The 23,524-nt window shown below is 38.9% G+C and overlaps 1 protein-coding gene across 4 annotated transcripts in view; it reads right to left on the reverse strand.

The window, feature by feature from the left end:
• The window catches only part of fermt2 (FERM domain containing kindlin 2), a 116,857-nt gene that overhangs the window by 11,111 nt on the left and 82,222 nt on the right, over positions 1 to 23,524 (reverse strand). For all 4 annotated transcript variants that reach the window (XM_080202709.1, XM_080202708.1, XM_080202707.1 and 1 more), the window contains 5 exons: positions 15,069 to 15,203; positions 14,592 to 14,641; positions 11,429 to 11,553; positions 9,830 to 9,936; positions 7,587 to 7,808 (listed from right to left, as the gene is read on the reverse strand). In XM_080202709.1, coding sequence (XP_080058835.1) covers positions 7,587 to 7,808; positions 9,830 to 9,936; positions 11,429 to 11,553; positions 14,592 to 14,641; positions 15,069 to 15,203 — 639 coding nt within the window. The remainder of the gene's footprint in view (positions 1 to 7,586; positions 7,809 to 9,829; positions 9,937 to 11,428; positions 11,554 to 14,591; positions 14,642 to 15,068; positions 15,204 to 23,524) is intronic.

A 23,524-nucleotide genomic window follows, 5' to 3' on the forward strand; every position in this document is an offset into this window, starting at 1 on the left:
CACATTTGCTGATTTTCAATCTGCGGGAACCACCTGAGTCCAGCGAATTTTGGCAAATTACCACTAGTGTTTTTGCTATTTCTCCCGCCATCTCTTTAGTACCCGAGATACATTCCAACAGGACCAGGAGACTTATTTACCTTTAGCCCCATTAACTTGCCCAACACTACCTCTTTTGTGATAATGAGTTTCTAGGTCTTCACCTTTCATCAATTTTTGATGTTATTTGTGTTTCACTATAAAGACTGACACAAAATACCTGTTCAATGCCTCAGCCATTTTCTGATTTCCAGTTAATACACCCCCCCATCTCATCCTCTAAAGGACCAATGTTTACTTTAGCCACTCTTTCATTTTATATATTTATAGAAACTTTTACTATTTGTTTTGTTATTCTGAGCTAGTTTACTCTTGCAATCCATCTTCCTTTTCTTTATAGATTTTTTCATAGCTTTCTGTTGACTTTAAAAGATTTCCAAATCCTCTAGGTCCCCACTAATCTTTGCCACTTTGTATGCATTTTCTTTCAATCTGATACCCTCCTTTATTTTCTTAGATATCCATGGCTGATTATCTCTTTCTACAGTCCTTCCGTACTACTGGAATATACCTTTGCTGAGCACTGTGAAAGTTCTCCACTGTTACTCAATTGCCCTATCAAAGTTTTTGCTCCCAGTCTACCTTAGCCAATGCCTCCCTCATCCTGTTATAGTCTCCTTTGTTTAAGCACAAGGCACTGACAATGGATTTTACCTTCTCATGCTCCATCTGTATTTTAAATTCAACCATGCTGCATTCAATGCTTCTTCCAAAAGGATCCCTAACTGCAAGATTGTTAATTATTCCTGTCTCATTACACAGGACCAGGTCTAGGATAGCTTGCTCCCTTGTAGGTTCCATCACATACTGTTCAAGGAAGCTATCATGGATACATTCTATGAACTCCTCCTTAAGGCTGCCTTGACTGACCTGGTTTGACCAATTGATACGTAAATTAAAATCCCCCATGATAATTGCTATACCATTTTTACCTGCATCAGTTATTTCTTTGTTTATTCCTAACAGCTTCCTGAAACTTTGGAAACAGTCTATACACTGTCAGCACAGGTGCATTGGTCATTGTTGAAAGGCATGAACCTTCTTCCCAATAAAACAAATCTTGGCTTCCCTTCAATTTTTAACACCCAAGCCATCAAGCTTGATGTCACGAGAACTCAGAACAGGTCGCAACAACCCTTCATTCCTCTATTTTACACCAAATTAAAAGACAGGGTCCCAAAACATCAATCTTATAAAACCTCACGTATAATACTTGATATGCATTTATAAAAAAAACCTACAGTAAGACAGACAATAAAACCACAAATTATATGAGCATTTATGGCTGTAAGCTTTGTAACCTTTGACTTTAGCATTTCAGTACAAGGTCTAAGCAAACACATATGCACTGCCTTCTATGCTGCAGCATAGACTGGAGGACAAAATCAAGGGCTACAAAAGCTCATTTTAAATCACATCGCACTCAATTACAGATTTTCTCTTTCCTGTTTTTTTTGTCATAGGAAGACTTTTGACAGAAAGGAAATATTACATGGGCAGCAGTAACTGCCTTGAAATAAGCATGAATCATTTTTCCCTGTTCAGAAATGCCAGCACAGTGAAGTATTTACACAGAGCAGAATCATGGAATTTCTGCATCGTTTCTCAATGTAGGCATTTGTATCTCAACTGAGTTATTCACATAAACCAACTTCTTAAAGCCCTCAAGTCAACCTGCACCAAGTTAGCCAACCTTTAAGCTGACCTCGGCATAATAGATTAAGATTTATCAAGAAGTGCGTAAGTAAAAAAACCTCACTATTAGTGAGGTAGTGCAAATGCATTGTATATTAAAAGAAGGTCTACACACTTGTCTGCACTAGCCCCTCTTTTTGCTGCTGACCCAGAAAACTGTCTTGTATGATGGATTTTAAATCCTTGAACTCAAAATATTTCAGCTATTAAAGAGACACTTCTTCAGCCAATAATTTATGGGTATTGCCTTCAATTGAGGCAGAAATTACCTTTAAATTTAGTATTTATTTAAAGGATCTAAATTTTTATTAATGATAAATTAATGATGATGGTTATATCCTTCAACAGCTCCAAGCTTGCAAAGCCAGGCAATTCACTTGATAAACTGAAGCACATTCTCTGATAGTAATCAATTTAAACATTTATTATCATGGCTTATGGCATTATGTGCCTGCAATCTAACCTGTCACAATAGGCTCTGTATCTGAAGGGCATGGCCTATCAGACTAATCATTCCCAGCAAGACACATTTCCTCCCCAAACAATTAGCACCAGATCCTTCAAGCTTTCATCTAAACTCACTGCTTCTTAAATGTCAATCTAAAATATTAATTTCACAGTCCTTGCGCTGAAGGTTACTTAACAAAAAGCATAATTGAGAACAGTTGGCACAAACTAAAACATTATTACTCCTATAGGTGGTGGAAAAGGAGGGGAGAATCATCACGTGACATTATTTCCAAAATAGGCATGTGCCAATGACAGACAAGAACAGATTGAACTCAGCACCAACGCTGTAAAGCCTAGCAGTACATTGTCTAAGTTCACCCACAAATAGTCTGTTTGTAACATACAACAGGATCGCTGGTATCCAACATACCACACTATTAGTGCTTTTTAAGAGGAGACAGGAAAAAGAGAGAAAATTGGCAACTACACACATAAAAACACTAGTTTCTGAAGGCCCAATATAAAAGTCTTACCCTCCGAGGGTTGTGTACGTCAATTCAGGCTTAAAACAAAAAAGAAAATTGCAAAGTAAAACGGATACTAATAGAAGACAAGGGTTTGATGACAATAGTTTGAAATGTCAAGGGGATCAGGATAAACTATTAATACTTATAAGATGATATTAGGGCACATGGAAGTAGGTTTTAGTAGCAAAAGAGACAGAGTGACAAGAGAATTCCAGAGATTAGGACCTTGGCAGCTGTAGGTATGCTACCAATGGTGAAGCTATAAAAAGTCAGAATGACTGAGATCAGAATTAGAAAAGTTCAATTGAAAGGGCTGGAGATTACAGAATTAGGGTGGGTGAAGTTATGGAGGGATTTGAAAACAAGGATGAGAATTTAAAAATCGCTGGTACTGTTTAACTGGGAGCTGATGTAGATCAGTGAGCGGAGTGATGAATGGAGAATGGGATTTGGTGCATGTTAGAACATGCAACAGAATTTTAGATGACCTTGGTTTTATGGAAGGCAGAATGTGGAAGGCCTGCCTATTGTACATTAGAAGAATCAAATCCAGGTGTAACAAAAACATGGAAGATTTTAGAACAAGTATGATAGAAAGTAATGAATAGTCTGGTTCAGGCTGATACAATTGCCAGGGATGGGGTTGGTACCTAGGAAACAGGATTGGGGGCCGGGCAAATGGAAACCAATAAGCAGAATGTTGTTGAGGTGCCCAGGGGTCTTGCCTGCCAGCAGGGGAGCTAGAGGGAGAGCAGCAGCAGTGCTTCCTTTGGAGAAACCTGCCAAATCAGGCAGTTGAGGCACCAGCTGGAGGCCCTTTCCCACAAGTCAGGACTTGTGGGCTAGAGGCTGGCGGTGCCATAGGGAAAGCAGTGGTTACTGTCAGAGTGACAGTCACTGATGTCCTTGAGTCAAGAGTGATCCAGGTCTCAGTAACGGTGGGATTGGCTTTTTAAAGTGGCAGTTGTGGGGTAAGAGGGTTTGCTGTGGAAGGGGAGGCGGTGTGACGTCAGCAGCAAGGACAGGGGATAGATGTTCCCAATGCCGGGTCCCTCAATCAAACACTGAATGCTTTTCAAGGAGGAACCTCCCAATAACTGCGATCGTCATTATATTTAGTTGGAAGAAATTTCTGCTCATCCAGGAGTGGTATCAGACAAGTAGTCTGATAATTGAGAAAGAGAAAGATCAGGAGAGGTGGTGGCCTCATCAACGCATATGTGGAAATTGAAGCTGCATTTTCAAATGTAACCCTGATGGGCTGCACGTAGGTGAGAAATAAGAAGGGGGCAAGCAGAAGTAGTAATGGTACGAGAGCAGTAAGAACAATCATTGCTGTGATTTTCTGACTATGATTAGACAGAAAGATGGAACAGGAGAAAGCAATTCCTCTGCCTCTCTCTACAGAAAGGTGCTGCCAATACCTACATCTCCATCTGCCCTAATATCTCCACATGCAGCTCAGTGTAAAAGGTTTTGATCATGATCCGAAGTACCTCAAGTCATTTTATTATGAAGATTCTACATTAATGATAATAGCTTACCATGATCCTTGATATTTCAGTCTGACATCAAACCCTTGCCTCTATTAAATGTTCATTCTTCTTTGCAGTTCTTTATTAAGCCTGAACAGGCATAGAAAGAAGCCCAAGGAGGCAAGACTTTATACTGAGCCTTCAAAATCAATTGTTTTTAAGTGCCTATTTGCACAGCTGGATGACATTGGCGAGATGTCAGAGGACTATAGTGCTGAAAACCATGTTAAAAGCTAGACATAGGTCGCAAACAATGAGAAAAGATAGTTTACCTTAGGCATAATCACAATGAACATTGTCAGATATGACTTTGATAGGAACAGTCATGAAGTGCTTAGTTACTCTATTAAATCCTCTGATTTATAATTCAACTCTATTTACTCACATTTGCTCCAATCTTGATATCCTTAATTTAAAAAAAAATCTATAAGTTTACACCTCAGTCTCCATGGTCATTTCGTGGGACGAGTTTTAGATTCCACTATCCTTTGTGTGAAAAAGATACTATCTGATTTCACACACAATTGTCCTTATTCACACATTAAGATTCTCAACAGGTTTCCATACCTGCTGAATTGATTCCTTTAACAGTTAAAGCAGCTCTTTATCATCCTTCAACCCTCTACATTCAGAGAATACAAGACATGTAATGCAGCCTGTCCTCATAATTTAACCATTCTCAGTCCCAGTATCATTGGCTTCTAGACACAATAACTGCTCAAAAGATCAATATATTCCTCCTGAGGTCTGAAACAGAGTGCAATACTCCTGCCTGGGGTCTGTGTAACCGTAACATCACTTCCTCACCTCTAAATGCCAATCCTCTTAAAAGTAAAGGCCAACATTCTATTAGCTTTGTTGATTAAAAAAAAACTTTTGAGCAAGTAAGTAGCTAAAAATTGTGTGTTTTTATTACTAGGAAAATATTCCAATTCCTCTTTCTTGGGTCAGAGGTGGATGAGCTCACATTTCCTGAAATTGAAATACATCTGCCAAAGCTTTGCCCAATTATTTGGGCTTCTATGTCCTTCTGTGACTTGCTGCTCTAATTTATATAACAAACATTGCCTCCTTAAATTTTATTTGAAAACTTGGATACACAGCTCCTAAATTTCCGAAGAACACTGTCACAACTTGCCAAAATGTTTCCTACACCCCTAATTTCTGTATCCCATCTCCTTACCAATTACCAACATCGCTGGTTTTCAGTTGTTAAGAATATGCATCACTGAGGAGAACACTCCTTCCCCACTACCTTCAACTGCACCACCCCCCCACCAACCAAAACTGAGAACTCAAATTGGGTGAATGTTGTTCCGTTTATCAAGATTTTCATTAATCTCTAGAGAAGGGCTGGAGAAAGCATCTCCAAGCGGTTGATTGCTCCCTAGAACCAGAGAGAAGGGGGACTTGGTTGGTTTACAATCTGCAAACCAGCAGCTTAAAAACAATGGGAAGGAACTCAGATTAATTTGTAGATTCTTGACAATAACCAGAATTTATTCATCTGGAAGATTCAACATTTGGTAACAATTGAGTCTATCAAATTGATAAAAGGAATGATGCAATGCTAGTAGGATGCGCTATTGTCTCCAATCCCTAAATGATGCCTTATTTTCTCAACTGCTAGGATTAAATAAAAGCATGTATGCATTAATTTAGTGGCTTCAATTTCAGCAGGAAATGGTCGCATCTGCATTTATCTTTTAAGTATGAAACTCAAATGTACCCAGGAGGTGCACAGATGGCAAATACCAGAAGATACTATATCCTTGTCAGATTTAGATAGCTTCAAACATTTAATCAATCCCACACAGTCAGTATCAGCTTTCGGAGATAAAACTTCCATACATGCAGCCCAAAATACCTTCTTGGGGAATAAAATTCTGTTCTTAGGATAACAGCAGCAATATTTGCTGTTACATAAAAAATTCATTAATTGTGGAGGGATGGTGTAAGCTGTGGTTCCATAGCAGCATTCTTTCCTGAGATTATGCCCTTAAGTCCCACAGAGAGCTGAGCATAAATCTAGGCCAGTGCAGTACCATGGGAATGATGCACAGTCAAAGGTGCCATCTTGCAGTTGAGCTGTTAGACTGGGGTCATTCTCGCTAATATCCTAGTCAAAACCGGTTGTCGCATTTCTGACATAAAAGTGACTATATTTTAAAATAACTTCATTGGTTGTAAAATGCTTCAAGCTGTGCTGAGATCATGAACGCACTGATAAAACTGCATATCTTGCCTTATTTTCAGAAAATTTCTTAAAACTAATTTAATTTCTACACACTCGAAACAGATTAACTCCAAGTTAAGAAACTTCCTGGAAATAACATTTCAAGAACCTGCCAACAAGGGGCAATAGTGCTTCTGGTCTGCACATTTTAGGAACAGTGGTATCACATGATTTAATGACCTATTTTGAACCACAATCCAGGTCTGGAAACTTCCATCACACAGCAAGATTTAGTTAAACTTGGAGTGTATAGAACTAAATCTTGCAACCAACAATAAAACCTTTATGGTGAAGGGAGATGGGCACTCAGTAGGGAAATATATCTTTCATTCTATGGTGCAGAATCAGAATGAAAGAACAAAGGTCAAATCCATGACTGCACATGAAGTAAAATCTTGGCGATTAGATGACCACCCAGAAAATAAGTGAATAAGAAAGGGCTGAAGAGCAGAATTATAAATGCTGTTTGACTCACAGGATAAGCTCTACAGTTTTGCAGATTACAAAAAACTGAAGCACCATCATAATGAAGGAATGGTGGTATAGTTCAAGCCAGGATAGTGAGGACATCACCACCTGCAAGTTGTCTTCCAGGCCACACAATATCCTAGCCTGGAATGATACCTTTGCTATCGCTGAGGCAAAAATCCTGCAGCCAATTCCTAACAGCATTATGGGTGTACTAGACTATATGGCCTGCAGTGGTTCAAGACGACTCACTAATACCTTTGCAAGGGCAATTAGGGATAGGCAATAAATATTGGCCCATCCAGTGACACCCACATCCTGTGAAAGAACTACATAATGCCATCATTGGTGGGAGGATTGTGAAATTCTCCTGAAAATTTAATGACTCTAACGTACCACAAGAAATTACCACATTGCTTTGAAATAAAGTTAATGCTGTGCATGCTCATCACTGTATACATTTTTGGACTTGTAAATAGCATATAGCCCAGATCATAATTTTAACAATGGCGATTATAATATATTTGTTGGATGAAATAAAGTTAGTGTAAAATGCAATTTCTCTTGGCCAAGTACCTGCTTGTTTTTGTACTTTTTCAAATAGCGAGGAGACACGAGACACTCTGGATTGATGTCTGTTGAGTTCTGGTCTGGAATAACTTGTGGATCAGGGTTTAAATGTTGCATCTTCAAAAATGATAAGATATTCTGCACCTCAAGGCTATATGAGCTGTCTGCCATGGTCTTGCCCTTTGATGCTAGTCTGCAGGCTGCCATCCACTGTGCATACTGCTTTTCCTAATGAAAGGCATAAGAGTTAACTTCAAAAAGAAGATATTTTATCCCCTTCAAAAATATTTTCTTCACTTGAAAAACTTTTCTTAGATTGCAATGTTTATCAAAGAAAAAAACTTTACGTTGAAAGCTATTCACTATTATAATCAAACATTTGATCCTATTCAGGCTTTACATTTCAGTTGATGGGGGGAGCTTTCGGTCAGGTTTACATCTAATAAAAGCATAAAGAGCACAAGATTTACAGTAAATTTATCTTCATTTTTTTAAAATAAAAAAATCTATAAAGTCTCCATTGGCATCAGAATCAAAGTGAATATAATTTTCAGTATCACGTACAACAGATTTACATGAACCCCACAAACTAGATATGTATCAAATTACTACTGAAATCTATTAACTTGCTTTAAAGTGTGACATATTATTGTGTGTCCTTGTAACATGATTGCACAGACATCAACTGGCCAGAGACAAGGGCAACAGAAAAAGAAGAGACAGGGAACAACAAATGATCATTTTATTAGGATGTCATTTATTCAGACAGCCTAATTTAGTTACACAAATTCAAGGATTTGTGCACAGCAAGTCAAATTCCACTTCTTTCATATCAGATTGAGATTTTGCACTGTGGTTAGCACTGCTGCCACACAACGCCAAGGACCTGGATTTGATTCCAGTTATGGGCGACAGTTTGAGTGGAGTTTGCACATTCTCCAAGTGTCTGTAGTTTCTTCTGGGTGCCCCAGATTCCTCCCACAATCCTTAGACATGCAGGTTAGGTGGATTGGCCATGCTAAATTGCCCCATTAGTGTCAAAAGATATGTACGTTAGGTGGAATAGCCATGGTAAATGCATGGGGTTGTGGCAGATGCTCTTTTGGAGTCAGCATAGACTCGATGGGCTGAATGGCCACTTACTGTACTGTAGGGATTCTACAGTTCGGTGTTGTGTTTGGAGTTAGTGCCTATATTTCAAATGATGCTTGTAATCCACCGATCTGTATAATTTAACCACTGAGATACTTCATCTGCATTACGTTTCACCTTGAATCACAGAATCTCTACAGTGCAGAAGGGAGGCCATTTAGCCCATTAAGCCTACACCAACATCAAATTCACCTAGCCCCTATCCCTGTAACCCATGTATTTACCCTGCTAATTCCCTAACCTACACATCTTGGGACACTAAGGGGCAATTTATCATGGCCAATCAACCATGGGCAGCACGGTAGCACTGCTGCTTCACAGCTCCAGGGTCCTGGGTTCGATTCTCGGCTCAGGTCACTGCCTGTGTGGAGTTTGCACATTCTCCTCGTGTCTGCGTGGGTTTCCTCCGGGTCCTCCGGTTTCCTCCCACAGTCAAAAGATGTGCGGGTTAGGTTGATTGGCCATGCTAAGAAATTGCCCCTGAATGTCCAGGGATGCGTAGGTTAAAGGGATTAGCGTAGGGGATAAATGTCGGGATATGCGGGTGGGATTGTGTTCGGTGCAGACTCGATGGGCCTCTTTCTGCACTGTAGGGTTTCTATTTCTATGATTTGTATAACCCTTGAAATACAGTGCAAGAGACAAATAGTGACACAGGAACAATGAAGGGAAAACATTTTGCGTAGAAACGTATCTCAGGGTTACAATTTTGATTTCTACAACATACTGCTGCATTCTTAAGGTTAAAATTAATCTTTCTTTTTAAATAAAGCTACATTGACAATCATATCAATATGTACCAAGTACCTTGACTAAGATATCATGTATTTAAGTTAATCATATTAAATACTTTACTCAAACAGTCACAAAGAACCATAATAAATAACCAGAAGAAAACAGAAATGAGTTATATTGAAACTAAAAATTATTTTCCAGAATCAAATCAGTGCCTAATAGGACTCAAATGATTTGAGGATTGGAGTTAATTTGCATTTTTCTCCAGATACATGTTCACAAAAAATGAATGTAAACATTATTCATAAGCGCAAGTTCCTTTTGGATTCTGAAAATACAATCAACAAAATATCAATACTTACATTGTCACAGCGGAGCCAGATTTCATTCATTCCCTCTGCCACTGGTATCAGCAACTTGATATTAAATTTTTGGCCAGATATGTTTACATCAGGGGTCACCTCACAACCTATTTCATAAAATTACAGGAAAAAATAAATTAAGCTTAGCTTCATGCTCAAGAATTAAAGTATGGCTTAGTTCAGAAACATAGCTTCACCAACTGTAGCAAGTGGCAACCAATTAATCCATCATTCAGAACAAAATTCCACTAAGCATTTTGAAACATTCATCACTCAGCTTATCAGATCTACAATGGCAAGATTGCATTCCGGTCTCACTGATATGGCATTTATTCTTAATCCAGCAGAGTAAATAACATTCTGCACCAAGTATGGGAGGGACATGACGGGCAGGAGGAAAGTAGAAAAAGCATGTTTTATATTGAATTTATTTTAAAATTTTTTTTGTTAATGACTATAGTAATTAATTAACATAAGACTATCTAAAGACATTATACCCTGTAAGTTTAATGTTTAATTTCTGATGGGAAAGGTTCTACAGGTGCCAGTTAAAGCTCTTACATTGGTTGTGACGAAAAAATCTGTTTCGCTAAAATATTGTTTCATTTGAAGTTGCGCTTTTCATGAACACAACTATAATGTTAAGTGAGGAATTATTGCACAACTGCCAAGAGGTTGATGGAAGGGAATGCATGTCAGCTTGAGTCAGAGGAATGAATGGGCTGGGAGGGGTTTTTGCACAGCCTGATGTACAGAAATGGAGGCAGAGTGTGAGGCTTTGTAGGAACTAGGATCCAATGTAGATCAGTGAGAACTGGCAAGGGAGGTAAAATGCAGCAGAAGTTTAGATAACGCGTATGAATAGTGCAGGACGACAATGGAGTAAAATGACTCTGTTTAGGATACTGTTAGAAATAGTTAGAGGAAATCTTGTGTATAGATTTTGCTAAGTAACTTCTTCAGTTCACTGGAAGCATTCGGAGCTCTAAATCAGGAAGAGAAAATATTTGCAAGATACATCCCATCACTTGAAGGTGGGAATGCTTGTGAAAATATTAACTACAATATGATACAACTGGAAGTCTGAACTCCTCTCCAAATCAGCTGAAATTTTAGATTGTGATCAAGAAGATTTTTGTTAGGCAAGAATATTAAACAAAATACTGTACAGAGGAATTGAACAGTGAACTGTTCCTCTGTACAGCATTTTATGGTCTGAACCATTAATTCACAGTGTGGTTGTTAATCTGCAATAGATGGCAGTGGTCAGCTTTCCACAATTAGGATGGCAGAAGGAAAGCACACCTGCTAATTCTCCTGTCTTTCCTCCGGCAAAAAAAAAGCCTTGCTTCTAGACTCTAGGAGTTGGATGCTGGAAGGAGGGGAAAAATGAAGAGATGAGAAAGAGTTCACCATTCACACTTTCAGATATATTCACTATTTCTGACTCACACGGGTTTGTATTGCCGAGTCAATATATGATTACCTACTAGAATTTAGAATAAATGCGCCATTTTGTCCTTCAACTGGCATGATTTTGCACATTCTCGAGTAGATATTGGATATCACTATGTTATGGCACAATAAAGTAGCTCTCACCTCGCAAGTTCATCTGATGAGCAGGGGGCCCATGGGATTCATCTTTGCTTTTGTAGCAGGAGATTGATGTATCTTTAAATGTACACCAATATGGCTTGTAACCTTTGAGTGTTAATTTCTTTGGTCTATAAAAAGGGGAAAAAAAATTTTGAACTCTCATTTGTGGGTCAACAGGAGTTTAACAACTCTAGGGAAGATTTTGTTAACTTCAGCCTGACAAGTATGGACTATATTTATTGCCTGCAGTCAGTGAAGTCAGTATTTTGGCAGAGAATTTGAATTCAAGACAACAAAACAGACTTTTTTTTCGCTGAGGGCCACCCCCACTCCCCTGAAGAAATGCACCATTTAAGTGACTCTTTTAAAGAGAAAAACATTTTCCAGTATAAAAAAAAAGAACGTCAGAACTTTGCAATACTTTATCATACCTCACAGGCTTCTGTAAAGGACAATAGATTGTGAAAGGATTTCGAGAACATAGCCTCCCAAATGCAAATGCTGAAAATGCTATGCAACAGTGAGATTGGCCCCATGGGCACTGAGGTTAATCTGGGTGCATCCTATGAAATTTTTCAAAAGTTGCCAATAGCAAGTTGATTTATCAACTGCTCATTATCAAAGTTTTTAAAGTTTATTTACTAGTCACAAGTAAGGCTGTGAAGTTAATGTGAAATTCTCCCAGTCATCGCAGTCTGGTGCCTGTTCGGATCAATGCACCTAACCAGCACGTCTTTCAGATTGTGGGAGGAAACCAGAGCACCCAGAGGAAACCCATGCAGACACGGTGAGAACATGCAAACTCACAGTGACCCAGGCTGGAAATCATACCTGTGGCCCTGGCGCTGCGAGGCAGCAGTGCTAACCACTGTCATCCCAGAAATTGGTAACATATTTAATTGTCAAACAGTTTGAAAAACGGGAGCAGAGGTGAATTTTAACTCTCCACGTTTACTGTGAACTGGACGGAGGAGTCAATGAACATAGAGATAATATGGGAAAGGCTTTTGTTGCAAATTTGGTTGCTGGTAGAAGTTTTCAATGAGTTTGGGTTTACGGAGATTGGAGCAACTTGTGCAGTTTGTGGACCTGTGAGAAAAAAAAACATTGTGGGTCTGCTGGTATAATGCTTTACCCAAGCCACAGGTCCACAAATCAAGAGTCACTTTACTGGAAATGACTGAGCAGCAATAAATCAGAAGGCTGTGCTTCAACCAGTAAAATGTCACTAATCTATGCAGCATCTTACAAGACTGCTGCTTGCTGATCAGGTGGCTATGCTTTTCCAGTTGCTGCCAGTCACCAACCACATGTAATGAACAGGTCAGCACGTAACACATGTCACCATATCTCAGATATTCAGTGTATGGCTGCGTCAAACCAAATCACTCATGCCCTATTTAACTGGGGTCATCCAATATATTACCGTCCTATGGGTACCAACACTTACATAAATTGCACTCATGTAGCCATTAAAGTACCAGCCGCTTTCATGAACAGAAAAAGCCATCATTCAATTCATGTCCAGATAAAGTGTGATCACCTCAGAAAGATCAAATCTTTTAGTTTCAAAAGCAGCAGGCAGAATATCTTCCATCCTGGAAGATCTGAACGTTCTATTGTTTCAACCTTCCACTAATACAAGGGGTAGCTGCGGGGAACACGCAAGCTGACAATACCCTTCTACAGCCTTAGCTTACCTGACCCGATCAGCTACATAGTGCTGTGCAGCCACAAGGAATACGACTAGGTATGCTTTTGTGTTTTTGAAAGGGCTCGATGCCAGGTTGGGCATGGGCACTATTACAAAACGCCTGTCAATGTGACTTGCTGAAGACTTATAAAGCTACGAAGTAACACTGCAGACAAAACAGCCAAGTGAGACAAAGATGACTGTCACCAAGCACAATAATGGCTTTGATTTCCTACCTCAACAAATGTCACCCCTGATGCCTTTACTGATATTATTACTTTTACAATGTAATTTCAGCAAACTTGGTGGAAGGCTTTGCTGCTTAAGATGCTTAGAGGCCAGCAACATCTTGGAGCTCAGACCAAATCATGACTGGAATTTTCTAGCCCCAATGTGGTGGATGTGGCAAGCTGCTCAAACATCCATTGACCTCGGTGGGGCAGGAAGATCGGGAAAATTCCAGCCAGTGTCTGTCTTTCTTCAGACTGATGCACTTCAGGTGCTGCGAGGGCCATCTCCCTCAGTTAGATTTCTGGCACCATGACAAGTATTGGTTGAGGGGGCAGCAAGGAAGCAGTTGTGCTGGTGTCCCGAGAGGGTAAAATGCACTGAATCCATTACATTGCTGCAGTTCCATGAGACTAAGACTAATCAGATCCAATAAACTGAGGAGCACAGACTGCAAAAGATGAGTGACACCTTTAAAACTTATGTCTTTGGTCCATCAGACTGGATGGCAGCCACATGAACTTTTCATTGAGGCAATTAACCCATGTTATGAAAGCCCATCTGAATTGGCTAAGAAGTTGGCCACATGCTCCAAGGTAGACTACAGATTGTTACTGTCATGCAAGACGAAAGCACACAAGTTGGAAGGGAACGCCACTATAATTGCTGTAAAGACACCAACACTTTGGCAGGCCTTCCAATACTTGGTATATCTGGCTTGTGAGGGGCAAGCATTTTTTGTTTTCTATAACCAGCCATCTAACATCTCTTTCCTCCTAAGCAGAAGTGATCACAATTAATGTGCAGTCATGAAAATGGCTTGTTGTCACTCAACATGGGCTCTTTAAACAAATATAAAAATTTCAGACGAGGTTTACCCACAGTCTAAAATGCAGAGCAAGTAAGTTTGACCTCCAAAAGATGAACCTTTGCAGCACCACGGAGAACTTTACCAACAAAGGGCGGAATTATATTAAATAAATAACAATCGTTACAATGCTCATTTCACCCCACTACAAATGGATCAGAAATGGGAATATATATTTTACCAGCCAACCTTTTACAAGTTTTATCTGTTTGCTAGCCTCCAGAAAAAGAGAAAGAGAAAAAGAGTAAGAAAGCCCCTTGAAGGGTAATACTGTAGTCATTCATATTGATCAAAGTGGGCAGGCAAAGTGCATAAACAACCTTTCCCAGAAAGTGTAAAGAGTGAAGAGAAGCGAGCGTGAACAAACAAAATCTTACTTGAACACTTTTATATGGTCAGCCAATTCAGGAATAGAAGTGATATCACCCTAAAACAAGAACAAGTTTTCAGTTAGTCTAATTTGATAGTGGAATAAATCCATTGATCTCTAAGAAACAAATGCAATTCACTATATATTTGCATTAATTGTTTAACAGAATATGCCAAATGTTTCTAGGTCTAAAAGACAAGGACAAGGGGGGGGATTCAAAGACAAAGTAACAATTCTATTGCAAAACACATCAGGAACCTAAGAAATAGCTTATGCACCACATAAGCATTACATTTGAGTACATTTACAATTTTCCCCAAAGCTTATTCTGCCAACAGAGCACAAATAACTCAACTAGCTGTCAAAATGTTGGATATTTTAAGGGACCAGGCACTGTGTGTAATCCAATCATGGTGACTGAATTGAATTACAACAGATTTGTTCACTGAATCACAAGCTAAAAAGGACATATGATTTGACATACCAGAATGGTTGATGTTTTGCCTCCTTCCAAAGTTATTTCCAAATCTGATAGGGCTGCATCTACTTCATCCACTTCTTTTTCACTGTTGTTCATGTGGTTTTCAGATGACATAATGGATAATTTGTTGATGTGGTACTGGGGAAAGAAAGCTGCAGCTTGGTATGGGAGTTGTTGAAATAAGCAACTTTGCTAAAACTTTCATCCCATTTCATTAGAAGCCATGTTGATTCTAGGCAAACTAATTAGAGGAGGAACATTGTAATTATTTCCTTTATCAAGGGGCAGGTTTCATAGTGCAACACTGCATTACATTGAACATTTTGATGGATATCATCCGTTTAAATATTGTCATGAATAGTCTTAGTCTACAAGATGACAACAGCCTCGACTCAATAGTAGCACTCATGGAATTTTAATATTGCCCCACATTACACTGGTGACTAGACTTTTTAACTAGGTCAGGTGGGGGTTGATTAAGGACCGAAGTTTTGATAATAAAGGAAAGGGCCATAGACATGTTCAGAGAGGGAATTCCAAAGGGTCCCTGATGGCTGGATAATTAAAACAACTGGTGGACAAGTACAGTTAAGTTGTGGTTAAAGCTGCAATGAAAAGTCTTTTACAAAAAAAATGAAATGATCCTTGCGAGAATAGAGGGGTAACATTAGGGAGTGGCTGTTAATGTTTGGATAAGTAGGAATGGAACCATGCAAGGGCAGTGTCAGAGCTGGACAAAGGAGGAAGCTGAATATAAGGCATTTCTAAAGTATGTTGTTTTTAGCTGTGGTTTAGTTTCAATTATAGATGTATTAGCATAATGCATTATGCAATGTGAAAGAAAGTTGAAAAAAAATCACAAGCAATCAAGGAGACGTGCCAAAATATTCATCGCACACACTAAAACTCTATTCTTCTGCTTAATTTTTTTTGCACACTATTTTATTGTTGCAACTCCAAAGAAAACAGACTTTTCAACATAACCTAATGCAGCAAACAAATTAGTTGCAATACCTTAGATGCATTTCTAACAATTCAGAGCAAATATTCACAGACATACAAGTCTGAACTCCGTTTTTCATTTTTAAAATTAGTGCATTCACATCAGCTAATTTTAAGACTGGAGCCCAGTGTGATATATACAGAACTACACCGTTTACATCCTTGGTGATGAACATCATGTTGTCCAAGATACGTTAATCCATCAATATTCCAGACATTCAAGTTTGTTCATCGTCAGGGAGTGGAAGATAATAGAAGGCTGATGGGGAAACTAATTATAACTGGATGTATCACAACCTCAAATGAATTATTATTTAACTAAATCTAGCTAAAGATGGAAGGTGTCTTTTTTGGTCCTGCAAATGCAATTCAATACTTTACAAATTAAGGCAATGAAGTTTTATGATAAATGATTCTCACATCTCAACTTCCCAATTTCAATAATGCTGTCACGAGGAACTGTGAAGCAGTTTCCACTTCTTAGTAATATGAAAATTATATGACAACACTTTGTACCCACTTCACTGATGATCTTTTACATCATCCGACATTCATTTAAGTAGTCTGCACCTGTTATTGGAAAGCCCAGTAATTTGCTTCCATGTTTTCCTTTTGCTCCCCAATATTAATAAAATGCTCCTTTAGTCCAAATTTTGAATGAAGATTATGCAGCTGAAGAATGAATATGTCTTTTTGCTGAACTGATACTGACTGACTTGTTGATTTCTGTCACTAGTATTTACCGTTTGCATTTCCTGCTTCCAGATGAGAGTGATGAGAGATGTTACAAAGGTTACAGTTTTGCAGCATTGAGCACAACTGCAGAACAGCATCAAACCTAGTTTTAAAAGAATGCTGAAGAAGTGTATGGCGTACGGTTGTTTTGCTCCCATGAGGGAAAAAAAAGTTAACGGAATTTAGAAGTTTCGTTTAGAAGATAGAAGAAATGTAAAAGTTTAAAACAGCAGCAGAAATTTTCAAAGACAAAAATGCATCATCAATAAACAATATCCAGCAGTGGAGGGGGAGGAATTTGTCTCATTCCAATTACTTCACAATTTACTATAATAGAATACATCAAAAGCTATTAAACACCATGATGAATTCAATGGCAGGAAGGTGTTGAGGTCCCCACCCTGCTCCGCTATACTTTACATGTTAATGCTATGATGCAGTTTTGTGGCTATGATTCATACATCCCTACTTGTCAATCTAAAAATGCAATAATACTGCCACGTTTAACTGTAAAACAGCTACATAAAAATAATAGTTCTATTCTGCAGTTATTAATCTAAACAGAAATTTGCTTCAGGTATTCAAAATTCTAACATTAGGAAATTCAACATTGTAAGCTGTATTGGATTTGTGCCAATGAATCATGGGATGCATCAGAGCTGAATCCATCACTACTTTTTGTGTCTTCTCATCCATTAAAAATATTGCAATAGTAATTTGCTGAAATGTCAGTAATTTAGAAAGCCAATTTTAGTTGTATAGTGGAGCATCAGTTCTATACCAGTAGCTGAGTCACTAAAAGATGGTGCTGGAGCAAGACAAATTCTTGCAAGCTGCGCTCAGCATACCTTCTAATTAACTTTTACTCTTGTTCTATGCTTCTAAAACTTCACTCTAACTCAAACTCCCTGCTGCCATCAGACGTTTGAATGGATCTACCTTGCATTAAGTTGATCTTTCTCTACACCCTAGCTACGACTGTAACACTACATTCTGCACACTCACTTCCTTCTCTATGAACGGTATGCTTTGTCTGTATAGTGCACAAGAAACAATACTTTTCACTATATGCTAATACATGTGACAATAATAAATCAAATCAATTCATAGACAAGTAGCTGTACTGGATCATTCACATGCATTTTCACACCATTTCCAAGAACGAATGCCATTAGATGGTATAGTACAAGCAACTGAAGAGTGATTAGTGCATGGCAAGCCGGAAGGAAACAGTACACAATTTCAGTGAGACTGACTCACTTCCTGAGGCAGGACAGGAGAGATAATTATTAGGTTTCCATGGGAGGAAGCTTCAAAATAAAATATTTCAAGATAGAAACTGCAGACCAGTATTGGCTGATGCCTGTGTCTGCTCAAATTCATTATAGAAGTTGATGTGGTCATAACCTTTACTGCCACAGTAAGAACAGTGCAGACAGATGATCTAATAAATTTCTGTGGATGCTGGAATCTGAAGCAAAAACAAAACATGCTGGAAAATCTCAGCATGTATGGCTAACTTTGAGTCTGAATGACTCTTCATTGAAGAGTCATCCTGATGTGAAACATTGGCTCTGTTTTTTGATGTGGTATCAGACCTGCTGAGATTTTCTAGCATTTTCTGTTCTGTTTCAGGCAGGTGATCATGCTTGAAGGTCCTTGTACAATAGGGATACAACTTCTCTTTTTGTTTTAAATTGTTGAAGTCCAAGGTTACATGCGCCTTCACGATAAGATGCTGTTTTAATCTGGGTTGTCTGTATATACATTATAGTGATGGAGGGGTAACTTCAGGGAACTTGCATCTTTATTAAATTCTGCCTTAACCTTTACCGCTCAATGATAGTATAAGGTGTGCTGCAGGGCAGGCGACACTTGCACTTCAGCAATTCTCAAGTGCAGTTGTGTAGATGTGCATATGTGAGTGAGACACAAAAAGCACCAGTAGTCTCACTCACAGAAGCAAATCCAAGGATATGCTGGCAAATGTCACCACCAGGATTCTGCCCCCCCACCCCTTCCCTTCAAAAAGCCAATAATTCTCATCAGCAAAAACCTAATTTCTGCCTATATCAATATTGCTAACAACAACTAAATGACCCAATTATGATGTAATACCAGTGCATTTGAAACTGCAGAGGCTACTATCTCTCACTGAAATACAGTGAAATGGGGAAGGAACAAACGTGTCAGACATGTGACAATCTGTCAATTTTGACAAGATCTACAGAAACAGCTGCTGCCCAAAATAAAAAAGGGAGGTCCTCATTTTACATGGAAGTAGTACTGAAGAGGGCATGGAGTTTTAGTGCCTAGACTACCAAGGGGGGCCTCAAAGAAATGTTAATCAATCACTCCATTACATGGATTGCATCACCACAGCAGTATAATGGTCAAAAGTGATATGATACATAATACCCAAAGTTTTAAAAGCAGAACAATTGATTTTGGGAAATTAAACACAAGCTTTTCATTGAAGAATACCTCGCCAGTTTATATAAATTAATTGCTCGGTTTAAATCTTGGTCATTACCATGCTTTGATTAATATGAATTATTAATATGAATGTTATATCAAGATCTCATGAGCATTTGGAATTTGGATGTCAAAGACTCTGGAACAATGCATTAAACCATCAGAAATTCTTATAGTTGAGCAAATATAGAGGCGATAAAACGTTTGACCCAAAAAAAATGTTGATTGCATTACTCTAAGCTGCAGCATTTCCTAAAAGATTTGCATGGCCATTTTCTATGTAACTATAAATAGTTATGTTTAGTTTAAAAGAATTGCTCACCTTGCCAAAGTAGTGTGTTTATCTGGAAACTGAAGCCAAAGCAGGAGGGGTGGTGTGTTCCACAAGACTTCAACTAGTGAGGAGGAGGAACAAGCCTCCAGGGCAAAAAAAACACAGATGTGCAACTAATGGTGACACTGGAGGACTTTTATTACTAAATATAGAATGGAATAATGTAAGGGGAGGAATTTATTTAAGCTTGTTCAGAAGTTTCTTGACCAGTAAATTCTTCATTCTGGTAGGAAGGAGGCATTGCTGGATCTGGTGCTGGAGAATGATGTGGGTCAATCAAGGATGTCTGTGGGGGAATTGCTTGGTTAAGAATGATCATTGTATCATAAGGTTTAGATTAGTCATGGAGAAGAAGAATAAGGATTAATCTATAGTAGAACTTCCAAACTGGAAGAGGGCTAACTTCAACGGAACCAGAGAGGATCCAGCCAGCATAGAATGGAACCAGACTGACAGGAAAAATGGTAAAAGGAACAATGAGTAATGTTCAGGTGCAAGTTAGGTATATTCCAGCAGGAGAACCAGGGTTCCTTGGGCAGCAAAGGAGACAGAATATGAAGAAACAAAACAAAAAGGTGTATGATGTAAATTCTTCAAGCGATTACCAGACCAAATACACTGCTGGTGAGTAGCACTCTCAGATTTACGGACGCCACGCCCTCCTTTTTAAAAATAGCACTAACTTCCTTAAACCAGGCAAATTAAATGTCCAGTGAAAAGTCTCCCAGGCCGGTCAAGGAACTTAAGTGTATAAAACAAGCAAGTAGGATTTGGGGGAAGTTGGTGGTGGTGCCAGCCTGGGAAAGAGTCCCACAACGTTGGGGGAATATCATGGGTTAGGGAATTCATGCTAGGGGGTGTAATCCCTCAGGTATGGATCTGTACAATAGTTACCCAGAAGAGGTTCTAGCTCTTTTTCTGAGTAACTGTTGATGTAACCCTTTTAAAATTGTATTTCCCCCGGGGAAGTTTGCACTTCTATGCAATTGTCATGCAAACCTTACCTGTAAAACTCCAAAAGGGGATTCCATCCTCCCTCCCCACCCAGTACAACATCTTGGCGCTCAGAAGTTACAGCCCAAAGGGTATATTGTATTTATCCTTACTAAAACAGAGTTGACAAAATATTGTTAGAAGGAGGAGGTAGTAGTGAAAACAGATGGGGTGAAACTTGATCGGCATGATGTACTAGAAGGCTGGCTATTTTTGAAAATAACTAAGTCACCTGGTCCAGATGACTAACATCCCACGTTGCCAAGAAAAGTGGGTGCAGAGATAGGCGAAGGGCTTGCCGTAGTCTTTCAATCTTCCCCTAATAAACGGGGAGGTGCCATAAGGTAGGCAAGTCATAGATGCCATTTATGATAGCTCTCAAAGTAAAACTCAAGCAAATACCTAATAGAATATGGACATTTCAACCACTTGTGAAATTTGCACCTCCCTTTTACGAAGGATGAATTGTCAACATAAAACCATGGACAAGAGAAACATTGAAGCACAATGGGTGTTAAGGCAAATATGAAATGGATTTTGTTATATTGTGATGGCTCCTCATCCCAAGCACAGAGACCGTAGCTGCCTGAAACACTCGATGTGAAAAGCTAAAACATAGGATGTTTACCACCTTATTTGGAAAAGTATGTTGGACCTGTGCCATGTCAAAATAACAGTACAAGCTGTTCCGAAACAGAGACCATCAGAAACACCATATAAGCCATAAAACCAGCTGCAAGACAACCAATATGCAGCTGAAAGTGGGAGGAGGATTCTTTTCCCAACCTGTTCTAACTTCAGGATCACCCGATAGCCAACCTCGTGACGATTCAACTACTAAAGCCTTGAAGCTAACTGAAAATTCTCTGCTTTTACAGGATAGCCATTTATCTAAGAAACTACAGGCCTGCTGCAAACAAAACTGAAATAATTTTAGATTGTAATAGTGTTTTTTTTCTACTTCACCTGTATCTGATTGTCATGTGTGCACAAGATGTTAAACGTCTTGGGGCTGGTATGAGAACATAAATGATCTAATCTCACATAAAAGCACTTTGATCACAGACAATAATAAATCCCAGAAACTCTGTGACAAGATTGTAAATACACTTCAATAATGTCAACCAAGAAAAGCTGTTGATTCAAGGAAAAACTCATTCACTAGTATTTCTACAGCTGTCCATGGGTTCAGTCACAAACTCACCTCTACCTATGAGCCCTCATCCCCAGTAAAATATACACGGTCTTTCACTCTGGGCCTCAGTGTCCATTTGTCCATCCCTTTTGATGTCAGGCCCCAGATTTAAAGTTATAAGGCTCTGATGAAAATTAGTGGCTGAGGTCAGGGGTTGGCCTATCCAGGTATCAGACACATTCACTGCACTGTCAGTAGCCTTATACCAACAGATCTTTGGGGCTTTAATGTTGAACGATCATTATGGAACTATATAAAAACTGAACAATATGAACATATTTCCTTATATCAGGCCATAACATGCAGAAATACAAAAAATGGATCAGGCTAAAAAGGTTGGTTATTGGAATGCCAAATAACTATGCACAGTTATACATTCAAAGTGAAAATGAACAGATATTGACAAAGTACTATTAAACACAGGCCCACATTTTCTTTTCCAAGTTGACTTGTACAAGTCAGGAAATCTCCAGACTTGACACACCTACCTTGGGAAAAAGTGTCCCGATGGCTGGTGGATGTAGATCATGGTGGCCACAGGGGCTGCTGAGTGACGTATGATGTTTAAAAGGCTTGTCTTGTTAATTTTGTTAATTATTAAGCCACCTCATGGCTACTTATACTCTCCATGCCAGTTTAATGCCAGCCCCTGCCTCTTCCAGCTGCATGGAGTTTGCCACAAGGGCTATTATTGTGCCATGTTATCAAACGGCTTTTATAACTGCTGAACAAGCTTTGTTTCAACTCTCACTGACATAAAAAGGATTAAATAATTTGACAGTTCTACAAATCACACCTGCCTTTCATGAGATTTTATAACCACTCCTGCACTGTGGATTAAGGCTCAAGCTATTGAAAAATGGAGTCTGGTTGAACTCAATGTTCAAATAGTCCTGCTGAGTTTGGATTTCTTGCATGCGAGTCATATTCTGCTCCCTTGCCCCTGTCGGCAAAAATATGATCTGTTGGAAACGGAGGCAGGATTTCCCAATTTGGGTCCTGCCCATCTTTAAAGGTTTGTGAGATCCCCATGATATTGCGAAAGTCTGCACCACATTCTTTAAAAGAAAGAAATAGGCTTACAAATTAAAAGGTTCATCAATTTCAGCTTTGGGTTATAAAATCCTTAAATAATGAGTGCAGACAATGCTGTAAATATTTCAACATCTGCAAACAATTAAAGCATGCAAAGCTTGCTGACATTCGACCGAAAGAGGAATGTGAGGAGGAGTGTGGTTGGGGGGCGGGGGGAGGAACAGCTGGGAAGTACCATTGCTACTGACAAGAGATAAGAGACAGACTATAATCTGGGATCACATTCTTCTCAGAAGTACACAGTCATACTAAAATGGATATTATGCACTCAAAGGGTCGCAAATGTAATTGTTTACAACACGAACATCCTGAACATAAATTAAACCCATGGCACAACTGGAATTGGCAAAAACACAACAACAGGGACAGCAAAAAGCTTTTAGAAACTCTCAAATTCACAGCCATTAGACAAAGTGACCTGGCATCATTAAAATGTAAAGAATCTAAATATTACCATTGTCATAACATTTCTTTAGTACGATCAATGGTATAGATCTGCTGTATTTCTTGTAGCTCCAATAATACGAACCATTGCCTGGGAATCTTACCAAAAAAAAATGGCAGCGTTGTTCCCATGAGAAAACCGACATGTCTTCTCTCCAGGTCTTATGACACACTGCCTAAAGAAAA

Source organism: Carcharhinus amblyrhynchos, chromosome 14 (assembly GCF_965287045.1).
Source record: "Carcharhinus amblyrhynchos chromosome 14, sCarAmb.v2.hapA, whole genome shotgun sequence".
NCBI lineage: Eukaryota > Metazoa > Chordata > Chondrichthyes > Carcharhiniformes > Carcharhinidae > Carcharhinus > Carcharhinus amblyrhynchos.